The sequence below is a fragment of the Paroedura picta genome, chromosome 3 (assembly GCF_049243985.1).
Source record: "Paroedura picta isolate Pp20150507F chromosome 3, Ppicta_v3.0, whole genome shotgun sequence".
NCBI lineage: Eukaryota > Metazoa > Chordata > Lepidosauria > Squamata > Gekkonidae > Paroedura > Paroedura picta.
Genome location: NC_135371.1, coordinates 1408187 through 1434188, shown reverse-complemented (window position 1 = coordinate 1434188; position 26002 = coordinate 1408187). Strand labels below are relative to the sequence as shown.

At 50.5% G+C, this 26002-nt stretch overlaps 2 protein-coding genes across 4 annotated transcripts in view; one reads left to right on the top strand and one right to left on the bottom strand.

Moving 5' to 3' along the window:
* The window catches only part of LOC143834143 (uncharacterized), a 33524-nt gene extending 26412 nt beyond the window's left edge, over positions 1–7112 (top strand). Inside the window, 1 exon segment of the mRNA XM_077330749.1 lies at positions 1541–7112. Coding sequence (XP_077186864.1) covers positions 1541–2361 — 821 coding nt within the window. The 3' untranslated portion in view covers positions 2362–7112.
* A 2730-nt stretch (positions 7113–9842) lies between these two features.
* Positions 9843–25891, bottom strand: LOC143834002 (uncharacterized). Of its 3 annotated transcripts, XM_077330470.1 has the most exons (6): positions 24835–25891; positions 24258–24378; positions 22949–23028; positions 20719–20845; positions 18353–19553; positions 9843–12243 (listed from the first exon to the last, which is right to left on the bottom strand). In XM_077330470.1, exons 1-6 carry the CDS (start codon positions 25225–25227, stop codon positions 10740–10742), a joined length of 3426 nt encoding a protein of 1141 aa, XP_077186585.1. In that variant the 5' UTR covers positions 25228–25891; the 3' UTR covers positions 9843–10739. The 3 variants fall into 3 exon arrangements, with proteins under 3 accessions (XP_077186585.1, XP_077186584.1, XP_077186583.1); XM_077330469.1 differs by lacking the exons at positions 18353–19553; positions 20719–20845; positions 22949–23028; positions 24258–24378; positions 24835–25891 and adding exons at positions 14222–14329; positions 15757–15779; positions 16864–17269 and having other exon boundaries at positions 9843–12499; XM_077330468.1 differs by lacking the exons at positions 18353–19553; positions 20719–20845; positions 22949–23028; positions 24258–24378; positions 24835–25891 and adding exons at positions 14222–14337; positions 15757–15779; positions 16864–17188 and having other exon boundaries at positions 9843–12499.
* Positions 25892–26002: the final 111 nt, after the last annotated feature.

Below are 26002 nucleotides of genomic sequence, written 5' to 3'. Positions count from 1 at the left end.
CAGGATTCTAACTACTCGTCTAAAAGAATACTTTAATCTGATCAGAAGGTCTAACTTTCCTGGTTAAAAATGGAGATAAAGTTTTATCCAAATGCCATCGTAAAACGGGAAACAAAGTGGTACACGTAAAACAAATTCTATATAGTTTTGTCCACAGGAGCAGATTCTATTTAAATAAGGAATATTATGATATCTCCCAGTAAGCAATGCTGAAGGTAGAACATTTAACCTCACTAACATAAAAGCTCTTCTCTGTTGTGGATTAATTAGGTGATAAAAATATGGGGCTATGAGCACTGAACAAGGCAGAATTCCTAAACTAAGAGGAGACCATGTTTTAACAGCTGCATGGATCAATTCTGTACCCAAAAGGGGTACGTAAACCTCTCCCCCAGCTCCCCAAAAGTCAATTGTCTCTGCATTTTATTTTGTAAAAGGTTTCTTGTGTATCTTTGTGTGTGTTTTTTAATTCATACTACTTTTCTGCAGCTTGGACAGCTTACAAAAATTTAAATAGTGAAGAGAGAGAGTGCCAGTGTAGTGAATTATTTAAGATTCTTGGACTAGTATCTGGAAGACCCGGGTTCAAATCCTCACTGGTATCATGGTAGCTCACTGGGTGACCTTGGACCAGTCACACTGTCTTGACATAGCCTACCTCACAAGGTTGTTGTAAGGATACAGTGCAGGAGAGGAGAATGATGTTAAGCCCTTTTGGGTCCCCATTGGAGAGAAAGGTGAAAAATAATTGATTAATTTATTTTCAAGTAGATTTTTATAACTGCCTCTCCCAGAAATGCTGGCTCAAGGCGATGCATAACATCTGTAAACAGAGCCATAATAAATAACCTTAAGGCAATAAAAACACAATTAAAACGATTAAAAGTTACTCATTGCCTGCTACAGAAACCCACCATGCTAGATTAATTAGCTGTTTTATTATACCTCTCTTTTCACTACCCAAAGGAGTCCCAAAGAAGCTTACAAACCACTTTCCCTTCCTCTCCCCGCAGCAGGCAGCCTGAGAGACTGATGAGGCTGAGAGAGAGCTCTGTGAGATCTGCTCTGTGAGAACTGCTCTAAGAGGCCACCTAGCTGGCTGCATGGGAGTAGTGGGGAATCAAACCCAGTCCTCCCAAGAAGAGTCTACTCCTCTTAACCACTACACCACTGTGTCTCTCAAAAATCAAATTACTATATTTACAGTCTTCTGTAAAGGTTTCTTGTTTTACTGTGGGTAAAAACATGCCAGTTTCATTGCATGTTCTTCTAGGTGACAGGCCGATGACAGAGGACAGAGAGAATAAACCTCTACTACAAAAGCCGGAGCTAGTGGGAAAACATGGAGAATCTTTGGATAAATCCACCTGGCGTCAGGAGGATGGAGAGGCGTCTGGAACTTGGGATGGCTCGCAGAGGGAGAGGGGAAACTGTCTCGATTCAAGAGTGGGCGTTTTCTTTCCCTACTTAGCAGACAGCGCGGCCATGAACCAAACCAGAGTGGTGAAGAAGAGGAGGCGGAGAAGCCGGGGGGCGAAAGTCTGCAGCGTGTGCGGGCGAAGCTTCAGCCGCACCACCGTCCTCGTTGCGCATCAGAGAACCCACACTGGAGAAAAACCCTTCATGTGCAAGGACTGTGGGAAATGCTTCAGCTTGAAATCCACCTTGGTGGCACACGAAAGGACCCACACGGGGGAGAGGCCCTACACCTGCTCGCAGTGTGGGAAAAGCTTCACGGTGAGCTCGGACCTGACTCGACACTACAGGATCCACATCGGGGAGAAGCCGTTCCACTGCTCGGAGTGCGACAAAAGCTTCAGCCGCAAAACGCAGCTGCTCAACCATCACAAAGTGCACATGCGCGAGAAGCCCTACAAATGCTCACAGTGCGGGGAGAGCTTCAGCCGCCGCTCCAGCCTCATGGTCCACGAGGGGTCCCACACGGGGGAGAAGCCCTTCAAGTGCCCGGACTGCCACAAGTCCTTCAACACCTCCTCCCAGCTGGTCAAGCACCACCGAGTGCACACGGGGGAGAGGCCCTACACCTGCTCCGAGTGCGGGAAGAGCTTCAGCCAGAGGCAGATCCTGATGGTCCACCAACGAATCCACACGGGGGAGAAGCCCTTCAAGTGCGCCACCTGCGGGAAATGCTTCTGTGACCGCGCTGTCCTCATTAGGCACCAGAAAGTCCACACGGGGGAGAGGCCGCATCAGTGCGCAACATGCGGGAAAAGCTTTTCTCACCGTGCCGTCCTTGTTCGGCATCAGAAAATCCACACGAGAGAAACTCTGGGGGGGCTTGGCCTGGAGGAGGAGCCATCCGACGAAGCCTATGAAATCCTTCCTCCCCCAGGGCCTTGATTCTCAGGGCGGGTTGAGATGAGCCTGTGACTTGGGAATGTTCAGCCTGGAGAAAAGGAGGTTGAGAGGGGACATGATAGCCCTCTTTAAGTATTTGAAAGGTTGCCACTTGGAGGAGGGCAGGATGCTGTTTCTGTTGGCTGCAGAGGAGAGGACACGCAGTAATGGGTTTAAACTTCAAGTACAACGATATAGGCTAGATATCAGGGAAAAAAATGTTCACAGTCAGAGTAGTTCAGCAGTGGAATAGGCTGCCTAAGGAGGTGGTGAGCTCCCCCTCACTGGCAGTCTTCAAGCAAAGGTTGGATACACACTTTTCTTGGATGCTTTATGATGCTCTGGGCTGATCCTGCGTTGAGCAGGGGGTTGGACTAGATGGCCTGTGTGGCCCCTTCCAACTCTATCATTCTATGATTCTATATCTTAATGTTGGTACACGTGAATAAAATTAGAGTCCGGTCACCCCTTAAAGACCAACCAAAAAATGGCAGGGAATGATTAGTGGAAGCATTACTTCTTCAGATATAAGTAAGAACATAAGAGCATGGGAGAAGCCATGTGGCATCAGGCCAATGGCCCACCTAGTCCAACACTCTGTGTCACACAAGGGACAAAAACTAGTTGTTGTCGGGAAGTCCATCAGTGGGGCCAGAACTCTCCCACTGTTGTCCCTCAAGCTCCAAGAATACAGGGTATCACTGCCCCAGACATAAGTGAAGCCAAGTTGGGTCAGATCAATGACTCATCCAGTCCAACACTCTGTCTCACACAATGTCCAAAACCCAGGGGCCAACAGGAGGTCCACCAGCAGGGCCAGAAACCCTCCAGAAGCCCTCACCATAGCCCCCAAGCACCAAGAAGGCAGAATGCTCCATCAATACCTTCTGGCTAATAGCCACTGATGGACCACTGCTCCAGGTGTTTCCCCTCTCAAAGTGGATTGTAGCTGCCGCCACCCCTTGCTACAGTAAATTGCACGTGTTAATGACTCGTTGACTGAAGACAGATTTCTTTTTATCTGCTCATTCATTTTCTTGAGTGCCCACAAGGTCTTATATGCATCCAGTCAGATGGGCTGTTGTGAAGAAGGATCTGTTGGCTTTTCTTTGTCACCCCACGCCTGACTTCTGACCTGGACATAAGGGCTGATGGATCTCCTTTGTACCTGACAAAATGAGCTTAGAGTCTAATCTGTTCTACATAATATATTTCTGGTAAGAGCTTGGAGGCGGAGCGTGTCTCATGGCTTAAGTGCCACTCAGCACTTAACACCCACTCAGAGCAACTGTCCCACCCCTGAGTGCCGCATCCTCCTCCTCCAACCGGCTTGCCTGTCTGTCAAGCAGGCAGCCAATCGCCTTCCGTCCCCCACCCTTGACCACCCCCTCCTCCTTCCCCTTCCCTCTGAGGCTCGGAGGCTGCAGATCCCTGCCCCTGCCAGTGAGTTCCCTAACAGCTGCCTGCAGCCTTTCCAGGTCCTGGGGGGAGGGGGAGGCCATCTGCAGAATTCTTCCACCCCACTCCCCCAATCTAGCGCTCGTCGTATTCCTGAATGCAACAGGCTTGGCCCTTAGTAATTATTATAATAAAAATAAAGTTATTATTATATTTTTATATCCTGCCTTTCCCTGGTCGGCTCAGGGTGGGTAACTGAAGTTAAACCATCAACTCAGTAATAAATTACACATATATAATAAAACATCCATCTAATATAGGTTTACATTAAGTTTTACAATTACTTTTAAAAACCGCCTCTTCTTTCCTATTTAGGTATTGCTGAGGGCGGAAGGGCATATTGGCTGGATTGCGATGGCTGGGTGGGTTCTCAAACTGGGAAGCCAGCATCTTCTCCCTGGTCCTATTTCCTGGCCTCAGCCATAGGCCTGATGGAACAGCTGTGTCTTACAGGCCCTCTGGAACTGCTTCAAGTCCTAGTAGGCCCTCACCTCACCAGGGAGAACCTTCCATCAAGTAGGAAAAGCCCTAGCCCTGTTTGAGGCCCGGTTGACCTCTTTGGGGGCAGGGACCCTGACCCGATTTTGGTTGCTCCATCTCAATGCTCTTTGGGAGGCATAGGGAAAGAAGCGATCCCGTAGATACGAGGTTCTGTGTAGACTCACGAAAGCTTTTCTCCGGGAAAATTGTGTTGGTCTTTAAGGTTCTACTGGACTCACATTTTGTTCTGCTGCTCCAGTGTGCTTGGAATCACATGTGAATCCAGAAGGATGCACCATGTTTACTAAACATTTGCATGGTAACAGGAACCCAGAGAGGCAGGTCACTTTCCCCCAGCCATGAGGCCTGGCTTTCCATGTACGGGCCCATCACAATGTGGGAAATGGTTGTGCAAACTCACTCGTGAATCCTTGGTAGCTCTTGGCAATGATGGACAACTACAGGGGAAAAACTCAGTGAAGCCAATGGAACCGCTGTCGCCATCAACATCTTTAAACTATGCACTACAGTGAATGAACGGAGCATCTATTGGGTGACGGGAGGGTGTGTGGTGAATCCATCAAAATTATGCATGCGTGCCTTCCAGTCGAAGGATGTGTGGTTCAAAAGAAAAGAGTCTTGCTAAATGCAGCATTTCTGTACATCACTGTGCCATAGTCTCCCCCTCTTTGGTGGACAGGGTTGCCAACTCTGGGTTGGGAAAGTCCTGGAGATTTGGGGGTTTGAGCAGGACTCTGATGCCAAAGCAGCTGTTTTCTCCAGGGGAAACAATAATAACAGTTTTATTATTATTATTATTATTATTATTATTATTATTAATATTCTGCCCTTCCCTAGTTGGCTCAGTACAAAATAAATTACATGTGTAACAAACATTCAGTTTGAAAATAATTTTAAATCGTCTTCCAGTTTAAAATTGCTACAGAGGGGGGCTAGCCAGCGTTCGTTTTGTTGGCTGGATGGGTCCCAAGCAGGAGGCCAGGAGGACCTGTTGGGTATTATTTCCTGGTCTCAGCTGTAAGTCTGGTAGGACATCTGGGTCTTACAGGCCCCGTGGAACTGATCAAGGTCCCCCAGAGCCTGGTCTCCTAAAGAAGAGCACGTCACCTGGCCAAGGCCAGGGCCGAAAAAGCCTTGGCCCTCTTTGGGGTCAGGGACCCTAAGCAGATTTCAGTTGATCAATCTCAATGCTCTTGGGAGGGCATAGGAGATCTCCGTTGTAAATCCAGACCTTCAGGGCCCACCTGGAAGTTGGCAAGCTTGTGTGCAGGTAAGACTGATCATTTTCAATGTTGTTTTGTTTTGTTTGCCATTCGCAGTGTATTGTGTTCATTAGAGAAGTGCCTCACATGAATGAGAAGGACTAACATCCCACTTATAAATCTACTCTGGCTTCCACATCTGGAGGCAAACCAGTTGACAGGAACAACAGTTTGTCTATTCAGGCAATCACGTCCGGTTGGAGTTAGCACAAGAACTGGAGTTAGCACAAATGATGCATGTGAACCCATGAAGCAGCCCTGTACTGATTCAGAGCACCAGGCTATTGAGGTCAGAGTTTACTCAGAACATTGCCGGCCCTCCAGGGTCTCGGGCAGAATCCTTTCCCATCCCCTCCTGCCTGGTCTTTTAATCTGGAGATGCTTCCGGCGATCGAACCTGGGACCTTCTGTGTGCCAAGCAGAGGCTCTATTCCTCAGCCACGGCCTCTCCCCTAAATGGGCTTGTTCTTACTATGGTTTTGCCAAATGGGTAGCAAACTCTGGCTTCTTGAGGCAGACACAGCGTCAAAGTGTGCTTCCCAGGGCAACATATGCAAAGTGACTCTGGTGTGAGCCAGTGCAAATTGTACAGCAAAGGAACTCTGGATGCGACTGCAGATTTCCACAAGGAATTGGTGCAACGCCATGACTGTTTTTTTTGTGATTTGATAAGGCCTCTGCCAGTTTCTTGGCATTCTTCGCCTCTCGGAAGGGCGGATGCCTCTTCTAAAACGGTCCTTGTTACTTTACACATTTTTTTTGTAAGTGCATGACTTAAAAAAAGAATTGTAAAATGCTATAAGGACTTGCTGTCTGCCTAATTGGGGGGCCCCTGCTTAACCAATGAAAAAGGCTTTAGTCAGTGGGGTATGAACTGGTTAGTTTTTTTTTTAATACCCTGCTTTTCACTACCCAAAGGAGTCCCAAAGCAGCTTATAAGCCCAACTCCCTTCTTCCCCTCGCCCTGTTTGAGGCAGGGACAGAGAGATGTCTAGGGGTGATTTTGTCTATGGCGGCTGTCAGGCGGGACTGCCAGTCCTCCACCAGCATCAATAATGAATCACCAGGAGGCATTGGGTCCCGCAGAGCATTCCAGAAACCAACTGGATCCATAAGCCTCTGCAGGCGGGCTAAAATGTGCCCTTTGCCCAGGTGGTATCCTGAGCTGAGCCCGCACAGTGGTCTGTCCATGGAATGGCCAATGATGCATCCAGGACCACCTCTATCCCAGCACCCAAAATCAAGTCAAGGGTGTGGCCTGCCTGATGGGTGGGCCCGGCAACAAATTGCAACAGCCCTAGTGTCGCCATTTTTGGATCCACTGAATAATGTAAGGCTGGACACCATCTTGTAAAGCCCATGCTTTCCCAGTACCTTGCTGGGAAGCTGCCTTGCAGGTTTGTTGCGAGAATAAAATGAAGGCAAGCTGTTTAGGAGAGTAAGGTGAGGCACAAATGAAATAATTTCCTTACATGCCTTTCACAGATACACAAATGTGAATAATACAGGCAGAAGTCCAACTGAGGCAGTTTTCCTACTCATAATGGGCAGTAGCAATAGGAAAAAGTTGTTTTTTTAAATTCCCCTCATTTGACTGATTCTTTAAGTATAACCTCCACTGGGAAAAAATTATGCTGCTCTAGGTGGGAAGAGTAGGGAACAGAGGTCCAGAAAGGGACAAGCCTCAGTAATTTCCATTTATTCCTAGGAGATGGCTGGTGCCAACCTCCTGGTTCTGACCCGGAGCAGCCATTTGGAGACTGCGTTGGCTTGGTCTTGGGGGGCCTATGCCCAGCTGGAGCGACTACTGCCTATTCTGACTGGTGTTTGTCTTTTGCCCTGAAAAAAAGAAGAACAAAAGTTCCCACATTTATGATACAAATGGACACAAAAGACTCGAAAAAGCTGGCTTGTTTCAGGTCTCTGGTCTGAAATAAATCAAACTGGTGTTTCTTCCATGGCCTCAGCGCTCTGTCAATGGCGACGTGTCTAGGCCAGTTCAAATGGGATGTGTGGATGGCTGGGTTGCAAACTCCAGGCCGGGAAATTTCTGGGGACTGAGGAGGGGGAGGCCTGGGGAGGGAGGGAGGGTCCTCAGCGACATATGACGGCCATGGGGTCCCTCCTCCAGTGTGTTGGGTTTCCACATCCTTGCATCCAAGCCCCCTTCATATTGAGAGGGAAGAGTGGTGCATGATGGGAGAATCTCTAACTGCTCTGCTTGGTCAGCTGGAGTCAGTCATCAGAACCTCCCGGCCAGTCTGGGCCCGTTTCTCTCGGCTGGTGCGTCTGAGACAGAGTCGGTGCCTCAAAGCTACTGTAAGAAAAGAAGTGTTTTACGAACAAAGTTTACCTCAGGCAGAACGTGTAAGATTGAATCTGTTTGTCATTACAACTTAACCAACTTGAGGGGGGAAAAGCCGTCAGCTGCACAAGAAGCGTTCTTCATGTCTGTTCACAAGACAGTAAACATGTTGAACAGTTACTCAAAGAAAACTTAACAACTACTTCAAGAAAAAGAATGACTACCCATGAAAAACAGCCGACCTTAACCAATGCAGCTACATTGTCTCAAAACAAAACTTCCCTGCTTACTCTGCCTGGGATTCTATGAAATCTAAAAGCTATCACCAAGGTTTATTTTCATGCCCAACAAGCAGGGGTAGTCAACCTGTGGTCCTCCAGATGTTCACGGACTACAATTCCCGTGAGCCCCTGCCAGCAAACACTGCCAGTTTGCTGGCAGGGGCTCATGGGAATTGTAGTCCATGAACATCTGGAGGACCACAGGTTGACTACTCCTGCAACAAGGATAGCACGAACCTAGCCTGCAATTCAATTTTTACAACCCACAGCATCCATTTCCTCCTGGGGAACTGATCTGTGTTGATCAACTGATCAGCTGTGATTCCAGATCTCCACCCCCCACCCCCCACCCCCCACCCCCCACCCCCACCCCGCAGAGGTTGGCAGCTCTACTCAAAAGCCTCCTACTGAGGTAAATTGAGCAACTGGGAGGCCAGTTCAAATGCACCCCTTACAGGCCCCAGCCTAGATCTGGGGGGGTGGAGCCTAAGGACAGGAGGGTTTGGGGGAGGGGCCTAAATGGAGTATAATGCTGTGGAGTCCATGCTCCAAAAACAGCCATTTCCTCTGTCACCTGGAAGTCAATTGTAATCCCAGATCTCCAGCCAGCCCTGGAGGTTGGCAACCTTACCTCACCCTGAAGCAAACTGAGAAACTGGCAGGACAGTTCAACCATTCCCTGGGTTATGCAATTCCTGGTGATTCGAGGGTGGGGTCAGAGAAGGGCAGAATTTGGGGAGGAGGTAATAAATATGGCGTAATGCAGGGGTAGTCAAACTGTGGCCCTCCAGATGTCCGTGGACTACAATTCCCAGGAGCCCCTGCCAGCATTCGCTGGCAGGGGCTCCTGGGAATTGTAGTCCACGGACATCTGGAGGGCCGCAGTTTGACTACCCCTGGCGCAATGCCATTGTGTCCACCTTCCAAAATGGCCATTTTCTCCAGGTGAACTGATGTCTCTGGTACCTGGAGGTCAACTATAATTGCAATCTCCAATCTCCAGCCTCCCGCTGCCAGAGGTAAATGAAGCGGCTGACAGGACTCAGCTTGTGGTAAAACAAGCAATTAGCAGAAGCAAGAAATGCCATTCAAGGCATGTGGTTACCCCTCACCATCTCCCCCCCCCCCCCCGAATGATTTTAAACTTTGTGGAAAGTTTGTGACAGCAGACCTGCAGTTCAGGAACCATGAGGTGGCCAAAATTCATTACACAGTTTTGTTCACGAGCCAATTCGTGCCTATCCCTGGTTACATCTGTGAGTTCCAGTTAGTGTGTTTCATCAAAGCAGGAAAATCAGTTTTCATCAGCTCATATGTCCTACAAAACACCTGTACCACTTTGTCCTTAAATTTTATGCAGCTTATTTAGAAAACACTGCTACTTGATACCTGAAACATGGTGTCTGGGCTTTGATACCCCACTTTTTACTACCTGAAGTGGCTTTCCCTTCCTCTCCCCACAATAGACACCCTGTGAGGTAAGTGGGACTGGGAGAGCTCTGGAAGAACTGCTCTGTGACAACAGCTCTAACAGTACTATGACAAGCCCAAGGTCATCCAGCTGGCTGTATGTGGAGGAACTGGGATACAAACCTGGCTCTCCAGATTAGAAGCCACCTCTCTTAACAACTACACCAAGCAGGCTCTTTTTAATTAAAAAAAATTATTTTTTCTGGATTGTTAGGCCTTTTTTCTATCATTTTTATTTGGTGCTTGGCTACACGAAACACTTGAAACAGTCTAAGGAATACTTTTCATACTTTTAAACATATCAGAACTGATTTTCTCAAAACTAAATGTTACAAAAGGCACAGAACCCAAGCGGTGGACATTTCTGCACATATCTAAAGATCACCACGGTCCAAATATAAAGGTTTGGGTCAAGTATGAGGAGAGATTGCTTGGGCACAATTTAGTGGGAAATTCTCCTGCACAACTGCCACTCCTTTCACGATGTTCCTTCCACTTGATATATATTCGTACCAGCTTCAATGGATACTAGTTTGTTCTAGGGGGGGTACACTAAAGAGCTGTTTTCGACCTTTAAAGCCCTAACCAGTTCAAGACCAAAATATCTGAAGGACAGCCTTCTTGCAAGATCCTGACATAAATCATCCAGTGAGGCCTTGATCTGCAAGAACTATTTTGTCTGGCAGACACATGGCGGGGCCTTTTTGGTGGCAGCAACCAACTTGTGGAATGGTTTGCCCCAGAAGATGAACTTGGAAAGGCACAGTAAAAGCAGAACAGATTTGTTCAGTTTCTATTTAATAGTTCTTCTTGCATTTTTAATCGATGTTCTTTGGTTCCACTTGGTGTTTTTGTCTGTTTCAGCACGGAAGGACGGTGAGAGTGAGGAACATAAGAAGAGCCCTGCTGGAAGTGTCCCCCTCAGTCACCAGGGCCCTTGAAGGTAGGGGCCCTTCTATCTTGGCATAGGGATTTTTAAAAAACAACTATGATTTCTGTACGCTACCTTAAAAACACTGGTAATTGAAAGACAATAAATGTTTTAAAATTTAAAAGGTTCTTGTACAAGGATCGACTTCTAAGGGACCATTAATTTCTCTATCATCAATCCCATCCTACATAATTTATTTGGTAGTTTATCGACTGGGAGTTCTGCTTAACGCCACTGGTGCTTGTGTTTGCATTTACAGAATCTGTGTGGTTGGCTTTATGATGCTCAACAAAATTTGGCCTTGTATAGAAACTTTCCCCGCAGTACACACATTTGTAAGGCTTCTCCCCTCGATGAGTTTTCTGGTGTGTAATGAGATTCGAACTCAAGTTGAACCTTTTACCACAGTCTGAGCACTGATAAGGCTTCTCTCCCGTGTGGGTCCTCTGATGTCTAATGAGGCCCGAACTGCAGGTAAAGCTCTTGCCACAGTCCAAACATTCAAAGGGCTTCTCTCCCGTGTGGATTCTCTGATGCACGTTGAGCTGAGAACTCACACTGAAGAATTTCCCACAGTCTGAGCACTGGTATGGCTTCTCTCCTGTGTGCGTCCGCTGGTGGGCTATGAGGTTTGAGCTCAAGGTGAAGCTTTTCCCACAGTCGGCGCAGTTGTATGGTTTCTCACCAGTGTGGATCCTCTGGTGTCTGATGAGGTTTGAACTGCAAGTAAAACTCTTCCCACAGTCTGCACAGTCGTATGGCTTTTCCCCTCCGTGGGTTCTTTTGTGCGCATTGAGACTAGACCTCAGGTAGACGCTCTTCAGACAGTCCGTACATTTGTACGGTTTCTCACCTGTGTGGATTCTCTGGTGGGCACTGAGGCTAGACCTCACACTGAAGCTTTTCCCGCAGTCCGAGCATTTGTATGGCTTCTCCCCCGTGTGGGTCCTCTGGTGCACAATAAGCTGGGAACTTGAGTTGAAAGTTTTGCCGCACACCGTGCATCCATAGGGCTTCTCTCCCGTGTGGGTCCTCTGATGCCTGCTGCGGCTGGAACTACAGCTGAAGCTTTTCCCGCAGTCCGAACACTCGTACGGTTTGTCCTCAGTGTGGACCCTCTGGTGCCTGATAAGGCTGGAGCTGCAGTTGAAGCTCCTCCCACAATCGGAGCATTGGTACGGCTTCTCTCCCGTGTGGATTCTCTCATGCGCAAGGAGGTTTGAGCTCTGGCTGAAGCGTTTCCCGCATACCGAGCACGCGTAAGGTTTCTCACCCCGGTGTGCTCTCCCATGCGCAATGAGGGTAGATTTCTGGCTGAAGCTCCTCCCACACTCTGAGCACTTATAGGGCTTCTCTCCGGTGTGGATCCTCTCGTGGGCAATCAGGCTCGATTTCAGACTGAAGCTCTTCCCGCACTCCGAACACTCATACGGCTTCTCTGCTGTGTGGATTCTCTCGTGGGCGATGAGGCTGGAGGTCTGTCGGAAGCTCCTCCCGCAGACAGAGCATTCGAACGGTTTCTCCTCCGTGTGGATCCTCTCGTGGGTAATGAGTGTCGATTTCTTCCCAAATGTCTTCCCACAGTCAGAGCACTTGTAGGGCTTCTTTCCCGTGTGGATCTTCTCATGAGCCATCAGGTTGGAAGTGCTGCTGAAGCTTTTTCCACACTCGCCACATATCAAGTGTCCTGTGCTGGTGTTTTTATCATTCAGTACATGAAGAACAGGTTCAGTTTGACTCCTTCGTGTAGGAATTCTCCCCTGCCTTTCAGTTCTCTCATTTTCCAAAATGCCATCCTGCTCAGAAACTTGGAGAATGTCTGTGTCTGTTTTTCTTAACAATTCCCCGGACAGTTCTACTTGTTCAGAACTTTCTACATCAGAAGTTCTTCCATCTTTTTGGTTTTTTTCCTTCTCAGTCATTGGCATTTGACCTGACAAAACAAGGAGAATAACGACAGGTGTGACACCCACAGAACTGCAGGCACTCAACATTCAAATCAAGAAAATGACATCTCCCATTTGCACAGGAAAGGAGGTGGCTGTGATTCAGCTCCAAAAGGTTCCCACACTGGCTTATCTGGACTCAACTGGCTGAGACAGAAGGGGTCTGGAGACAGATCACTCCTTTTTCTAAAACAAGGGTTCCCAACATGGTACCCAGGAGTACTACAGTGCTCACTGACATTTTTAGGAAACTGAGAAGAGCCTTGCTGGATCAGACCAATGGTTCATCTAATCCAGCATCCTTTCTCACACAGTGGCCAACCAGTTCCTTTGGATCCTGCAAATCTGGAAACTGCAGGAAGATCTAAATAAAGAATATTTACAGCCTGAAACTGTAAATAGTGAACAAATAAATGGCTGGAGAGACACAGGAACTGAAGTGACTTTTCTCAAGCTGGTAAATAAAAATCAGTATTTGCCAGGACGGTCCTACAAAAAAGGCATAAGTGGCCCAGCATTTCAAGTGGAGTTAGCTTCGCAGGAAAAGAGACAGTGAGACTTTGGAACTGCAGTTGCCAGCAGTAGGACTCAGGCATCAGAAGGATGGGCTATCACCTGCCAAACAACAGACTGTGCTAGCCAAGGGGTGTCTGTGGCCACACACATTCCTTTTGAAGGGGCTTCTGAAGATTTGATTGGCTGTGCAGATTTTATAAGACGTTGCTTTGCTAGGAGCTGTCAGCGCAAAAAAAAGGGTAAGTGATGTAAGCAATTTTCTGGTTGGCTCCACCCCCTGCAGCATCTGTTTTGTGGCTATGACCACTAACCTCTGTTAGAATTCCAAAAGTGACCACAAGCTCAAAATGTGTAGGGACCTCTATTCTAAACTATTGTTTTAAAAGGTCTGTCTACACAATTTAACATTGCCCTGCTCAATTTTGCAAAAAGGATAACTAAATAACCTTAGGAAACTAGCAGTCCAGGGAGAAGGTTAAGTCTGAACCCCTCTTCTTGACATGCTGACTTTCTATATGCAGTGAAATTTTATTTGATGGAGAAGCATCCAGTCCTCTACAGTCGAAAGTGGTACTGCCCAGCCAAGGACTGATCAGGAGTCAGCGTGATGTAGTAGTTATGTGCAGTGGACCCTAATCTGGTGATCTGGGGCCTGCCACAGTTCTCTCAGAGCTCACTCAGCTCTACCTACCTCACAGGGTGCCTGTTGTGGGGAGAGGAAGGCGATTGTAAGCTGTTTTGGGATTCCTTTGGGTAGTGAAAATAAGGATATAAAAACCAACTCTTCTAATCTGGAGAACTGAGGCTGAATCCACCCTCTTCTACATGCAGCCAGCTGGGTGACCTTGAGGCACAATTCTTTTAGAGCTGTTCTCAGAGCAGTTCTCTTGGGGTTATCTCTGCTTCACCTACCTCGCTGGTTGTCTGTTGTGGGGCGAGAAAGGGGAATGGTTTGTAAGCCGCTTTGGGACTCCTTCATGTAGAGAAAAGTGGGTTATTAAAAACAGCTTTTCCTCTCTGTAAGATCTCACCCACATTTACTGTAGGACGGTTTTGTTATGATAAAAAGGTATGTATTATATAAAGAGTAATAATTTCAAGGTTTTGGCAGCTGCAGGGGAAATTATGGCAGCCACAGGGAGTAGAAGACTGAGCTAGAATTGGGGGGGGGGAGGGGAGAAAATGAGTCTCACCATCACAACCCAGGAGTGCGGCCTGAAGGGCGGATCCTTTCTCTGTGAGTAGGCTGGAACCCTGTTCAAGTTCTGCTGAAGCCAGTCCAGGCTTTGGAACCACGGTGCCTTCCGTGCTCGAGAAAAGAAAGGCAGAAGCATTAAAATCAAGCCACCTGCCATAGGCCACCTTTCCGGCCTGCAAGAGACCTCTTGACCTCTCTGCCAGTCTCTCCTCCTCCAGCTCTGCGGGCAATTCTGTGACTCTCTGCTTCCGGAATATTTCCCATTTGGATCAGTCCCAAGAGCCCAGTTTGCTCTCTCCTACATGCAAACACACACCAGTCCCCCAAGGGCTTGTGCTACCCCCTCTCTGCCACTGGGTCCCAAGTTCCACCTTTCCTTCTGCCCAACAGGACCTAGATTGTAAGCCTCCACCAGACGACACTGTTGAGAGTTGCAGGGTAAAAATCATGTGTGTGTGAATGAATGAATGAATGAATGAATGAATGAATGAATGAATGCATGGAGGGAGGGAGGGAGGGAGGGAGGGAGGGAGGGAGGGAGGAAGGAAGGAAGGAAGGAAGGAAGGAAGGAAGGAAGGAAGGAAGGAAGGAAGGAAGGAAGGAAGGAAGGAAGGAAGGAAGGAAGGAAGGAAGGAAGGGACGGACGGACGGACGGACGGACGGACGGACGGTCAGAACCCTGAAGCCTACGTCGGGTGACTATATATGCAAGATCTGAGGTGCTTAGGGAGTTTCTTGAGTGGGGGGACTTTTAGGCAGGGAGGCCAGCAAGCATTGAGTGTTCTTGTTCTGGCCTCAACCACGGGTAGAACCACTCTGTCTTACAAGCCCTGATGAATTCGTTAAGGTCCCACAGGACCCTGATCCCATCAGTGTTCATTTTCACTACCCACAGGAGTCTCAAAGCAGCTCACAATTGCCCTCCCTTCCTCTCCTCACAACAGACACCCTGTGAAGTTGCTGGGGCTGAGAGAGGTAAGAGCTGGGACTAGCCTGAGGTCACCAAGCTGCCTGTATGTGGAAGAGTGGAGAATCAAGCCGGGGGCTCCAGAATGGAGGCCTCCGCTCTTAACCAGCACACGAGGCGGCTCTTGGGCTGCAGTCATTCCTTGTGTCCAGCCTCCTGCCTCACGCAGGGGCCCACCTGTTCCTCTGGAAGACTAAGAACAGGGTACAGGGGCCTTGGCCTGGAGTTGCCTCCTGGCTCTGGGACTCAGAGGCCTCTGCATGTGGAGGTTTCCCGCAGTCACTGTGGCTGGTGGCCACTAATAGGCTTCTCCTCCATGAATCTATCTAATCTGCTTTTAAAGCTGTTTATTCCCGTGGCCCTCTTGTTCTCCCTTCACCTCCTGGGTGCAAGAGAGAATGCCCAGTCCTGCTGCAGAATCGAGGGGAGCTTCCCCTTCCCAGCTCTGATCTCCTCCCTCAGAAATCACCCCGTCTTCCAGCAGCAGACCTTGACCCAGACCCCCCCCCTCCACAGCATTCAAATGCAACACAGAATATAAACAGCGAAAGTCTGGATCTTACCCATTTCTGAGGCTGCCAGTTTCCTGGGGGGAAGAAGAAGACATCATAAGCGAGATTCTGAAAATTTGCGAAGGAACTTAGGAGGCTGCCTTAGACCTTCTGAGAATTTATTCACAGAGAAATTCTGATTTTGTGTGTGTGTGGGGGTGGGGGTGGTGGTTTCAGGGCTGTGCCCTACAATTAGGCTGCCAGCCCCCCAAGCAGAAAAATATATTCTAGAACCATCATTCTTGCCTCAAGAGGCACCATCCTGTCCCTTTCTTGCAAACAAGACAATAGCAACATTGTTTGTTTTGGTCTCCACGGTCCTTTCTGTTTACTTTTTTTCTAAATAAGTAGGTTAAGAATTTGGTTACATTTTGGTTTAAGATGTGGCCCTCCTTAGGCACTGGGCATGTTAATGCGGCCTCAACGTGCCAAAAGGTTGGTGACCCCTGTCCTACATCATGACAACTTTAAATAATCAAGGATGTCCCCAGATCTCAAGTATTACTTGGCCACGCCCTATGATCTATGAGTGGCATTTTTGCTGCTCCAGGGTTTGTTTACATAAACAGCCACAGGTAACACACAATAACAATTTAAGAATATTGGATCACTCTGTGTCACACAGTAGCCAAATCCAGGGGGCACCAGGAGGTCCACCAGCGGGGCCACAACTCCAGAAGCCCTCCCACTGTGGCCCCCCAAGCACCCAGAAGACAGAGCCCCCCTGCCCCAGTTAGAGGGTTCCAGCTGGACCTGGCCTACCCCCAGGTGGGCCCTGAGGCTCTCCTGAAATTAGTGTTCAACTCCAGGGCACAGCAATCAGTCCCCCTGGAGAAAGGGGCTGCTTTGGGGGGGAGGGTGGACTAGAGATGCCAACCTCCAGGCGGGACCTGGGGATCCCATCTCCTGACTACAGATATCAACTCCCCTGGAGGAAAGGGCTGCTTGGGAGGGGGGACTCTGTGGCCTTGGACCCCACTGAGGGTCAGGGATGCCAGCCTCCAGGTGGGGCCTGGGGATCCCCCGGAATTCCAGCGCTCAGAGCTCAGCCCCCCTGGAGAAAAGGGCTGCTCGGGCGGGCGGATGCCAGGCCCCCTCCGCGCCCCGCCCGCCCTGTACCTGTTCCAGGTGCGCCGCCTCCATCTCCCCCCGGCCCCAGGGCGGCCCCCGCTTGCAGACGGGCAGAGAGGCAGGTGCTGCGCCCCCGCTCGGCCTCCCTCCGCTCGTCGCTGCCCTGATCCGCGCGGCGCCCCTCCTCTCTCCCCGGCTCCCCTCCCGGATGCAGACGCGCCTTTCCTGCCGCGGACGAGGCCCACGAGCGCGGCCCGGGCACTCCGGGGCCCTCTGCCGGCCGCGCCGACCCCGAAGAGCCCCCCCCCCGCGTGGCTGGCGCCCCCGGTGCGGTTGCCAGCCTCCAGGGCGGACCGGGGGATCCCCCGGAGGGGCAGCGCCACGCAGACGGCAGCGATCAGGGGGGGGGGGGCAGAGCTAACCAACGCCGCAGGCTCAGCCCACGGCAGGCTCCGCTCCCGGGCGCATCTCCCCGCCTCGTGCTGCAAAGTCCAGGGGCGAGAGGGCCTCGCGAGGGAACCAGAGAGGAGCGCCTCCCAAAAAGCCCCGTCTCCGGACCCCCCCCCCCACCTGAGGCCGGCCATGCAGAGCAGAATCCCTCAGGGAAGAGGACCGGTGTGATTTGGAGATCACTTTGGGAGATCTCCAGGCACCACCAGGAGGTTGGCAATCCTAGCAAGACCTGGGGATATATTTCCCCAGGCTCAGACCTGGCTGCCAAGAAGAAAGGAATCCTTGTGCAGGCCCAGCACAGCCCTTGCACGGGACCCAGGCGGAGTCGCTCTCTCAGCTAGGGATGCCAGCCTCCAGGGGGGACCTGGGGATCCCCTGGGATTAAGGCTCAGCTCCAGACTGCAGAGATCGGTTCCCTGGGAGAAGAAAATGGCTGCTCTGAGGGGCGGAGTCTGTGGCCTGGGACACAATCCTCTCCCCTGCTTGACTGCCTGAGTCCCTTTGTCCGCAGCAGTCTTCCCCCAGTCAGGTTCTGCCTGTGGGGCTCTGAGGAGGAATTCTGAGAGGAGGGAACTGGGAGAGCCAGCGGGGAGTGCAGGAGATTCAGCTCTCCCTCCCCTTCCTTTTCCACCGTGTGTGAATTTGACAATAACAATATATATATATATTTATTCCCCCCCCCTCCAACTGAAGTAACCCCTCGGAGGCTCTGGAGGAGCCCTGTGGTTATTCATAACTCTAGCCAGATCCGTGGAACTCTCATTACTCATATCCTGAGAGGCCTTGTTGGGAGACACACATATGTGGGTAAATTTGGATTTAGACTTCTGTACTAACTGAGGGAATACGTTATTTTATTTATATTTGTATGTTATATGCTCTGTTTTACCTATACCATCTTACTTTTTTTACCATTACATATTTATTGTACTAAATGTATTATTGTGAAATCCATTTTTAGTTGCTGGTCTTAGACCATAATCACAGTCAATCAGTCAATCATATATGGCCTTGGCTAGGTGTGTATCCCTGATTTTGAGATACACATTATGACCCATCTGCTGTCTGTGGTGTCCTGAGGGCATTTCCAGGATCCTCAGTAGTCCGTCCCGTGTGGATTCTCTGATGGGAAACAAGGCTTCTCCTCTGAATGAAGCTCTTCCCACACTCCAGGCATTGGTACGGCTTGTCCCCTGAATGGATTTTCTGATGGGATGCCAGATTCCTTTGTTGACTGAAGCACCTCCCGCACTCAGAACACTGGAAGGGCTTCTCCCCCGTGTGGATTCTCAGGTGAGATGAAAGGTGAGCGCTCTGAGTGAAGCGCCTCCCACATTCAGAGCACTGGTAAGGTTTCTCTCCGCTGTGGATCCTTTGGTGTGAGGTGAGATATGTGTTCCGACTGAAGTTCTTCCCACACTGCAGGCATCTGTACGGTTTCTCCCCGGTGTGGATTCTCAGGTGAGAAGAAAGGCTTGTGCTCCGGCTGAAACTCTTCCCACACTTGGGGCATTTGAACCGCTCCTCCCCTGTGTGGATCCTTTGGTGGGAAGAGAGCTGAGTGCTCCAACTGAACGCCTCTCCACAATCGAAGCATTTATAAGGTTTCTCCCCTGTGTGTATCCTTTGATGGGAATTCAGATCTGTTCTGTTCCCAAAGGTCTTCGCACAATCGAAGCATTTATATGGTTTTTCTACCAGGTGGATTTTTTGATGGGACAACAGGTTGCGACTCCAGCTAAAGCACTTTTCACACTCGGGGCATTTATAGGGTTTCTCTCCTGTGTGAAGCCTTTGGTGTGAATTGAGATGCGTTCTCCGGCTGAAGCTCTTCCCACACTGGGAGCATTTATATGGTTTTTCTCCTGTGTGAATTCTTTTATGTGACGTGAGAATTGAGCGGCGGCTGAACTTCTTCCCACATTTCTGACAGGCATACGGCTTCTCCCCTGTGTGCATTCTCTTGTGTAATGTAAGGGCGGTGCTTTGAGTAAAGCTCTTTCCACACTCCGAGCATTTAAATGGTTTTTCCCCGGTGTGGATTCTCCAGTGCGTATTAAAAATTGATTTATAAGTGAACGTTTTCCCACACACAGGGCATGAGTTCTTTCCTAGGGCTGAGGGGTTGCCCCGGGATTCAGCCCCTGAAGAAGCAGAGGAGTCCTCCCACCTCTTCTGTTCTGCTTCAGGTTTTCTTCTTTGTAGTTTCTCTTTTGCAAATGTGACTGCATCCAGTGAAATTGGGCATAATTTCCCCTCTGCTTCAGTCTTCCACCCGTTGCCTGCTGGAAGAAAGAAAGGAAGCTGAGGCGAACGTAGCTTTAACACCCGTGCCTACCAAAGCTTCTGAATAGTCTTCAAAGGCAGACCCAGATAGATTGTACTGCAGCAGCCTAGCCTAAGTGTGATCATAGTGAGACTTCCTGTGCTAAAGGAAGAAGAGGAGAAATAGGAAGACAAAGGAGGGGGGAAAGGAAGAAGTAGGAGGAAGAAGGACAGGAAGAAGGACAGGAAGAAGGTGGAAGAAGAGGAAGAAAAAGAGGAAGAAGAGCTGGGTTTTAATCCCCCGCTTTTAACTACCTGAAGGAGTACCAATGCGGCTTCCCAACTCCTTTCCCCACAACAGACACCCTGTGAGGTTGGTGGGTCTGGCAGAGCTCCGTGAGCACAGCTCTAAAAGAACTACGCTAGCCGAAGGTCACCCAGCAGGCTGCGCGTGGAGGAGTGAGGAATCAAACCCGGCTCTCCAGATGGCAGCTTGACACTTTTTATGCGCTACACCAAGGTGGCTCTCTTAGCACTCTTGCTGTCTTTAGGTAGCTGCTCGTGGTACTTTCCTATATGGCAGGGCATACCTCTACTAATTGTTTTTGGGGAGGCTAGCTGCATCAAAGGCTATGATCACTACATGGAAACATGGAAGTCTGGAGCAATTCCGTTCAGCGGGAAGAAAGAGCAAAGGGGAAAACCGCTGGCCTGTGTTCTTCTGCGTGTGACATTCCCGGGTCTCTGGTTGGTCTCCACAGGAGAAGTGAGGCTGGGCTAGAGAGGCCACTCTCTCTTGTGGGAGGGCAAGGAGCAAGTCCTTTTCTCCCGTTCTCACAAGACAAGAACCCACGGCCTCTCGGTGGAATGAAGGAGCAGGAGGCTGAGAGCAGACTGGAGGAGGTCCTTCCTCACCCAAAGAGGAGTTGATACTTGGGGGTCACCTGCTCTTCACTATCAGAAGGAGTCTCAAAGTGGCTTACAATCATCTTGCCTTTCTCTACCCAAAAAAGACCCTCTATGCGGTAGGTAGGTATGGGAGCTCTGACAGAACTGTTCTGTGAGAACAGCTCTGATTAGCCTAAGGTCACCCAGCTGGCTGCATGTGGAGGAGGAGTGGGGAGTCAAACCTGGCTCTCCAGATTAGGGGCTGCTGCCCAGATAGCGAGGAAGAAAGAGGCTTACCCAGAGTGGCCACGTTCCCACAATTCTCCAGCATGACTTCGATGTACAAGGCTCTCTGGTCTGCATCCAGCAGGGCCCACTCCTCCTGGGTGAGAAGCACAGACACGTCCTCCAAGGTCACCAGGTGCTGTGGGAGGAAGGAAAGCGCTTATTCCCCCCTGGTTTTTAAAAAATCCTGTCCTTCTTCCAAGGAGCTCAGAGTGGCACTGGAAGTTCTCCTCTCCTCCACTTTATCCTCCCAACAGCCCTGTAAGGTAGTCTGAGAGAGAAAGAGACAGTCAGCAGACAGACAGCAGGGCCCAAACTTTCCAGCAAGTTTACAGAGAAGAAGGGATTTAAAAAGGAGTTCACCAGGTGTAGTTGTGGCTATTCTCCAGTAGCTCTCTAAGGTAAGACTTCTTCTCCTGGTGCACAGAAGTCTGGGGCCAGTTCAGGAAAGACGTCTTCTGAGAACCGGCTTGGTGTCGTGGCTAGGAGCAGCAGCCTCTAATCTGCAGAGCTGGGCTTGATTCCCCACTCCTCCTCCTCCTCCTCCACGTGCAGCCAGCTGGGTGACCTTGGGCCAGTCCCAGTTCTCGTAGGGCTGTTCTCTCACTCAGCCCCACCCACCTCCTGGGGTGTCTGTGGTGGGGAGAGGAAGGGAAAGGGGTTTGTAAGCCAACTGGGCATTCCTTTGGGTAGTGAAAAGTGAGGAATAAACAAGCCAGCTCGTCTCCTCCTCCTCCTCCTCCTCCACCCAGGATCCAGGCCTGCTTCAGAGATGCTCCTTACATGATGAAAATTGCTTCCTGCCATACTCCTAGATTAGCGATCCCCACATGTGGTCCTTCGACTAATTGGAGGTGGGCCTTGAAGGACGCCTTCTCCCCCCCCCGGCCCTTTACTTCATCCCCCCCCCCGGCCCTTTACAACACACTTCGGGTGTCCTTGTCTCCCATCCCTCCCAGATGGGACTATCTCGTTGCAGAGAAACAAGCTCAGGGTTCCCATTGATTTATCATTGTCATGAGTTAAAATTTCCATGAAAATAAAATGTTCCTTATGTTCATGGTGGTGGCGTGTCTGTATCTTATTTTGAAGGGATGTTTAAACATTACCATAGCGATCAGAGAGCGTTAGGGCAGTGGTTGAGAGTAGAGGAGTAAACTACCCCCCCACACCGGGCCTCAGTAAAATTGTCAAGCGTTGAGTGGTCCCCGGTGATAAAAAGGTTGGGGACCCCTGCTCTAGATGACCTGACCTGGGTAGTCCGGGCTCATCTGATCTCATCAGACCTTGGAAGCCAAACACAGTAGGTCCTGGTCAGCGTTTGGAAAGAAGATCACACAATTGGCTCCATAGCCTGATTCTGCACTGAGCAGGGGGGGTTGGACCAGATGGCCTGGATGGCCCCTTCCAATTTTAGGAGTCCTTTACTCTCTGTACAGGCAGGCAAGAGCAAACCACCTCTGAAAACATCGGCCTTGAAAACTCTGCAGGCTCATCGTAAGAAGAGGAAGAAGAGCTGGTTTAGTACACCCTGCTTTTCACTGCCCGAAGGAGCCCCAAAGCACCCCACAACATACTCCCCGTGAGGGAGATGGGTCTGGGAGAGCTCTGTGAGAACAGCTCTAAAAGAACTGTGACTGGCCCAAGGTAACCCAGCTGGCTGCGCATGGAAGAGGAATCAACCCCAGCTCTCCAGATTACAAGCAGCTGCTCTTTAACCACTACACTATACTGTCTCTCAGTTGAAACTTGACAGCTGAACCATAAAATGACGCAAGGGTTCTTTGCAGAAATTAAAACGAAACTGACCAATGGTGTGAAGATCCACTGTTCATGATTGTATATAAATTGTTTTTTTCCCGGGGTTTCTCAGCTCAGCTCTGCCTCTTGTCCCACTATGCTGGTCTCGCTCTTTTCCGCTGCTCCAGACAGACGAACGCTCTGTCTTGATCTACCCCACAACACTGTTGTGTGGATGGCACCCCCCCTGGCCAAGTTACTTGCCCTGTCACAACCCCTGTGAAAAGGTCATTTGTGATCCCCAAAGGGGTCCCGACCCCCCCGGTTGAGAACCACTGATCTAGTCTCATCTCCTTAGCCTGAACTCATATTCCCCTCAACGGCCACCCTCACCCTCAGTATTACAGGTGGTCAATATGAGTAGCGCAAAAGGCACCCGAGAGGTGGACAGAGAAATCCTCTGAGGCCCAGGGAGGCACCCGGGGGCCTTTCCCACACTTACCGCCTCCGGCTGCCTGGACGCCACATCCCCTCTGCCCGAAAGAGATGGCGCGGAATAGAACTCCTGCCTGGCTCCTCCATCTGTGAGGGACAGAAAGGGAGTCAGAAGGCGTCCTGCCCTTTCCTAGACAGTCCAGCTCATTGAACGCACACGCGAAGCTGCCTCGTACTGAGTCAAGGGCACTATTGGCCACTCAGGCTGGCAGCTGCTCTCCAGAGGAGGTGCCAGGGATTGAGCTTGGGACCTCAGATGCTCTTCCCCTAAAGCTCAGCCTTCCCCTCCTCCTGTGAAACCAAACCATTCTCCCCATATCAGCCCAAGGGTGCTCCGTAGAGGACCACGTTGCAGGTAGGAAACCTGAAACTCTTGAAACAAACTTTCTGTAACATACCGGCTACAACAACAACAAGCCAGAGAAAGATGGAAGGCAAAGATGGGAGATATGGAGGCAAAATCCTGGCAATGTGGTTACAGAAGGTTCCCCCGAATACTACACCTTCCTATTCATATTGTGAGCAAATTGTCTTGGAATATGGTCTTCGCAGGAAGATGGTGCAGAAGACCTGCAGCTCAGGGAAACACTGAGCGGACAATCTGGATGACAGCAATCACAGAATCAGGGGATCTAAAAACAGAGTCAGTTTGGTGTAGTAGTTAAGAGAAGTAGTTTTTAATCTAGCAAGCCGGGTTTGAGTCCTCTCTCCTCCACATGCAGCCAGCTGGGTGACCTTGAGCTAGTCACAGTCCTGATAAGAGTTGTTCTCACATAGTAGTTCTGACAGGGCTCTCCCAGCCCCACCTGCCTCATAAGGTGCCTGCTGTGGGGAAAGGAAGGGAAGACAACTGTAAGCCGCTTTGAAATTCCTTCTGGTAGTGAAAAGCAGGGTATAAAAGCCAGCTCTTCTTCAGACTGCATATGCTGGCAGAGTTTGAATAGGCAAAGGAGTCAAGCACCAGACTGCTTAAAAGTAAAATAGTTTTTACTCAGAAGAGTAACAATTTATGAATAGAAATGGAAGAGAAAGAGACTGAACTAACTGTTCTGATTATTGTCTGCAGTCATTCTTCTGCTCAACTTCTGTTCTGGAGGCAAGCAGGGAGGAAGTATGCTCAAAGAAGTTTAAGAGCTTAACCTTGTTAATCCAATCAGGGCACAGATTCTAATTCTGCTAAATACACATCTACTCCTGTGCCCCCTGCAGGACACTCTTTATAGTCTAATCAGTTATGCACACTGCAGATCCAGTCCAACAGATTTTAGGCTGTTGAAGAAAGACATCCGGTGGATTGAGGCTGTCTTTGATCTTACCCAGCAAGAGGGCTCTTGGGCCAGGCTCCTGAGGGACCACCCGGAACAGCAGGTTTGGCCTGGGGTCTTCTGGATCTGACTTGGGGAAAGAAGTCGCCCCGCTGGCAGAGGGTACCGGCACCTGAAACAGGAGTGGAGAACTGAGGAAGGGGAGAGAAATCAGAAATGGAGCAGGCAAAGGGCCAAGGCATTTCTTCCCTTCTTTGGACTTCTAATAGGTCTAGGCAATCCTTAGGGATTTTCAAGATAAACTTTGTTCAGAGTCTGTCCCCAGCCCAGCCCTGTAGCCAGTCGAATCTCTCTCGCCTGCTAGCCCCCCCCCCCTGATCCTGATTAGCCCAGCCCAGCCTGATCCTGGCAGATCTTGGCACCTAAGCAGGGCTGACCCTGACTAGTCTTAGGATGGGAGACCTCCAAGGATTGGGGTGGCAGTTCCACCAGGGAACACTAGGAGGGGTCACAAGGTGGGGGCAGGCAATGGAGAACCACCTCCAGATGCCCCTTGCCTGGCTCCTAGGCTGTCCTCACACCTCCTGGCTACGCTCCGCACCATTCCATAGGATTACATAAGAATTACCTGCCGCTCGTGGTCCTCCTTTGGCTGGGCCTGGCTGAGGAGGAAGCCTTCGGCCAGGGCCACCGCCTGGGCGCTGCTCTCCGGCCCGCATCCTCTCACCCAGCCCTGCATCTCCCGGGGCAGGACGGCCAGGAACTGCTCCAGGGTCACCCGGTCCAGCATCTCCCGCTTGCTGCGCCTCTCCGGCTCCAGCCAGCGGCGGCACAGACGGTGGAGCCGGCTGCACACCTCCCGGGGCCCCTGGGCATCCTCGTAGCGGAACTGCCGGAACTGCCGGCGCTGCACATCTGGAGGGGGCCCCCCGTCGTCTCCCGGGCTCTCCTGCATGGTCCCTTCCCACAGCTCCCTTCTGCTCCCAGCCCCTGCGATAACTGAGTCCGGCTCTCTGGTCATCCTCTTCAAACTGTCCCCACCTGGACCCCAGGTTCACCTTCCTCCTCGGCCAGATCCCTCTGCCCAATCCAGGGCAGGAACGGGGATGTCCTGCGGAGCTGACCCTGCTTATTTTCTGCTGGACCTCTGCCACTGTCAAAAGCCCGGAAGAAAAGCCTTTTGGGTTAAAACAAACAAACAAACAAAAAAACCCAAAAAGAGCCCCTCAAATCCAAGTCCTCTGATGCCACCCACCCTCCAGTCAAAGCCTCTGGCTACACAGCAGGTCATGCCCATCACCTGCGGAGCTGGCAGGCACCTTTGCCCAAGGAAGGAAGGGAAGGAAGGGAGGGAGGGAGGCCACCTGGCCTTCCTGGAGGAGGCCACTCTAGGAATGGAGACTCCTTCTCTTTAACCCTCTGATGAGAGAACCACTCTAGGGAGCCCCCCCCCCCCGGACTCTCTGCCTGCCTTGCTGGGGAAGATGTGCCTCTCGCAGCATCCCTCTGCCAGCATCCAGGCCAAAGTCACGACTTGGGAACAGGGGCTTCCGCCCACTTGCCCTTCTCTGCTTGTTTGAGAGTTGCCAACTGCTCCAGGTGACGCCTGGGGATCCCCAGACCAAAGGGAGCAGCTCCCCTAGAGAAAGCAGCTCCTAGGGAAGGCAGAGTCCCAGTCACTGGGGTCCCAGCCCCAGGACGCCGGGAATCTCCCCCCCCCCCCCCCGAGTCTGGCGCCAGCCGTGCTTCCTTGCCTCTCCGGCAGGACGGTGAGCTTCGTAGATGAATAGGGACGC

Bases quoted from the DNA above. Each gene is read 5' to 3' on its own strand.
- LOC143834002 (XM_077330470.1), bottom strand. From the start codon at position 25,227: ATGACCAGAGAGCCGGACTCAGTTATCGCAGGGGCTGGGAGCAGAAGG. The intron at 20,846-22,948 runs GTAAGTGTGGGA...TTCCTCCCACAG, and splicing joins CGTCCAGGCAGCCGGAGGCG to CACCTGGTGACCTTGGAGGA. The intron at 19,554-20,718 runs GTAAGCCTCTTT...TCTTTCTTCCAG, and splicing joins TGGGAACGTGGCCACTCTGG to CAGGCAACGGGTGGAAGACT.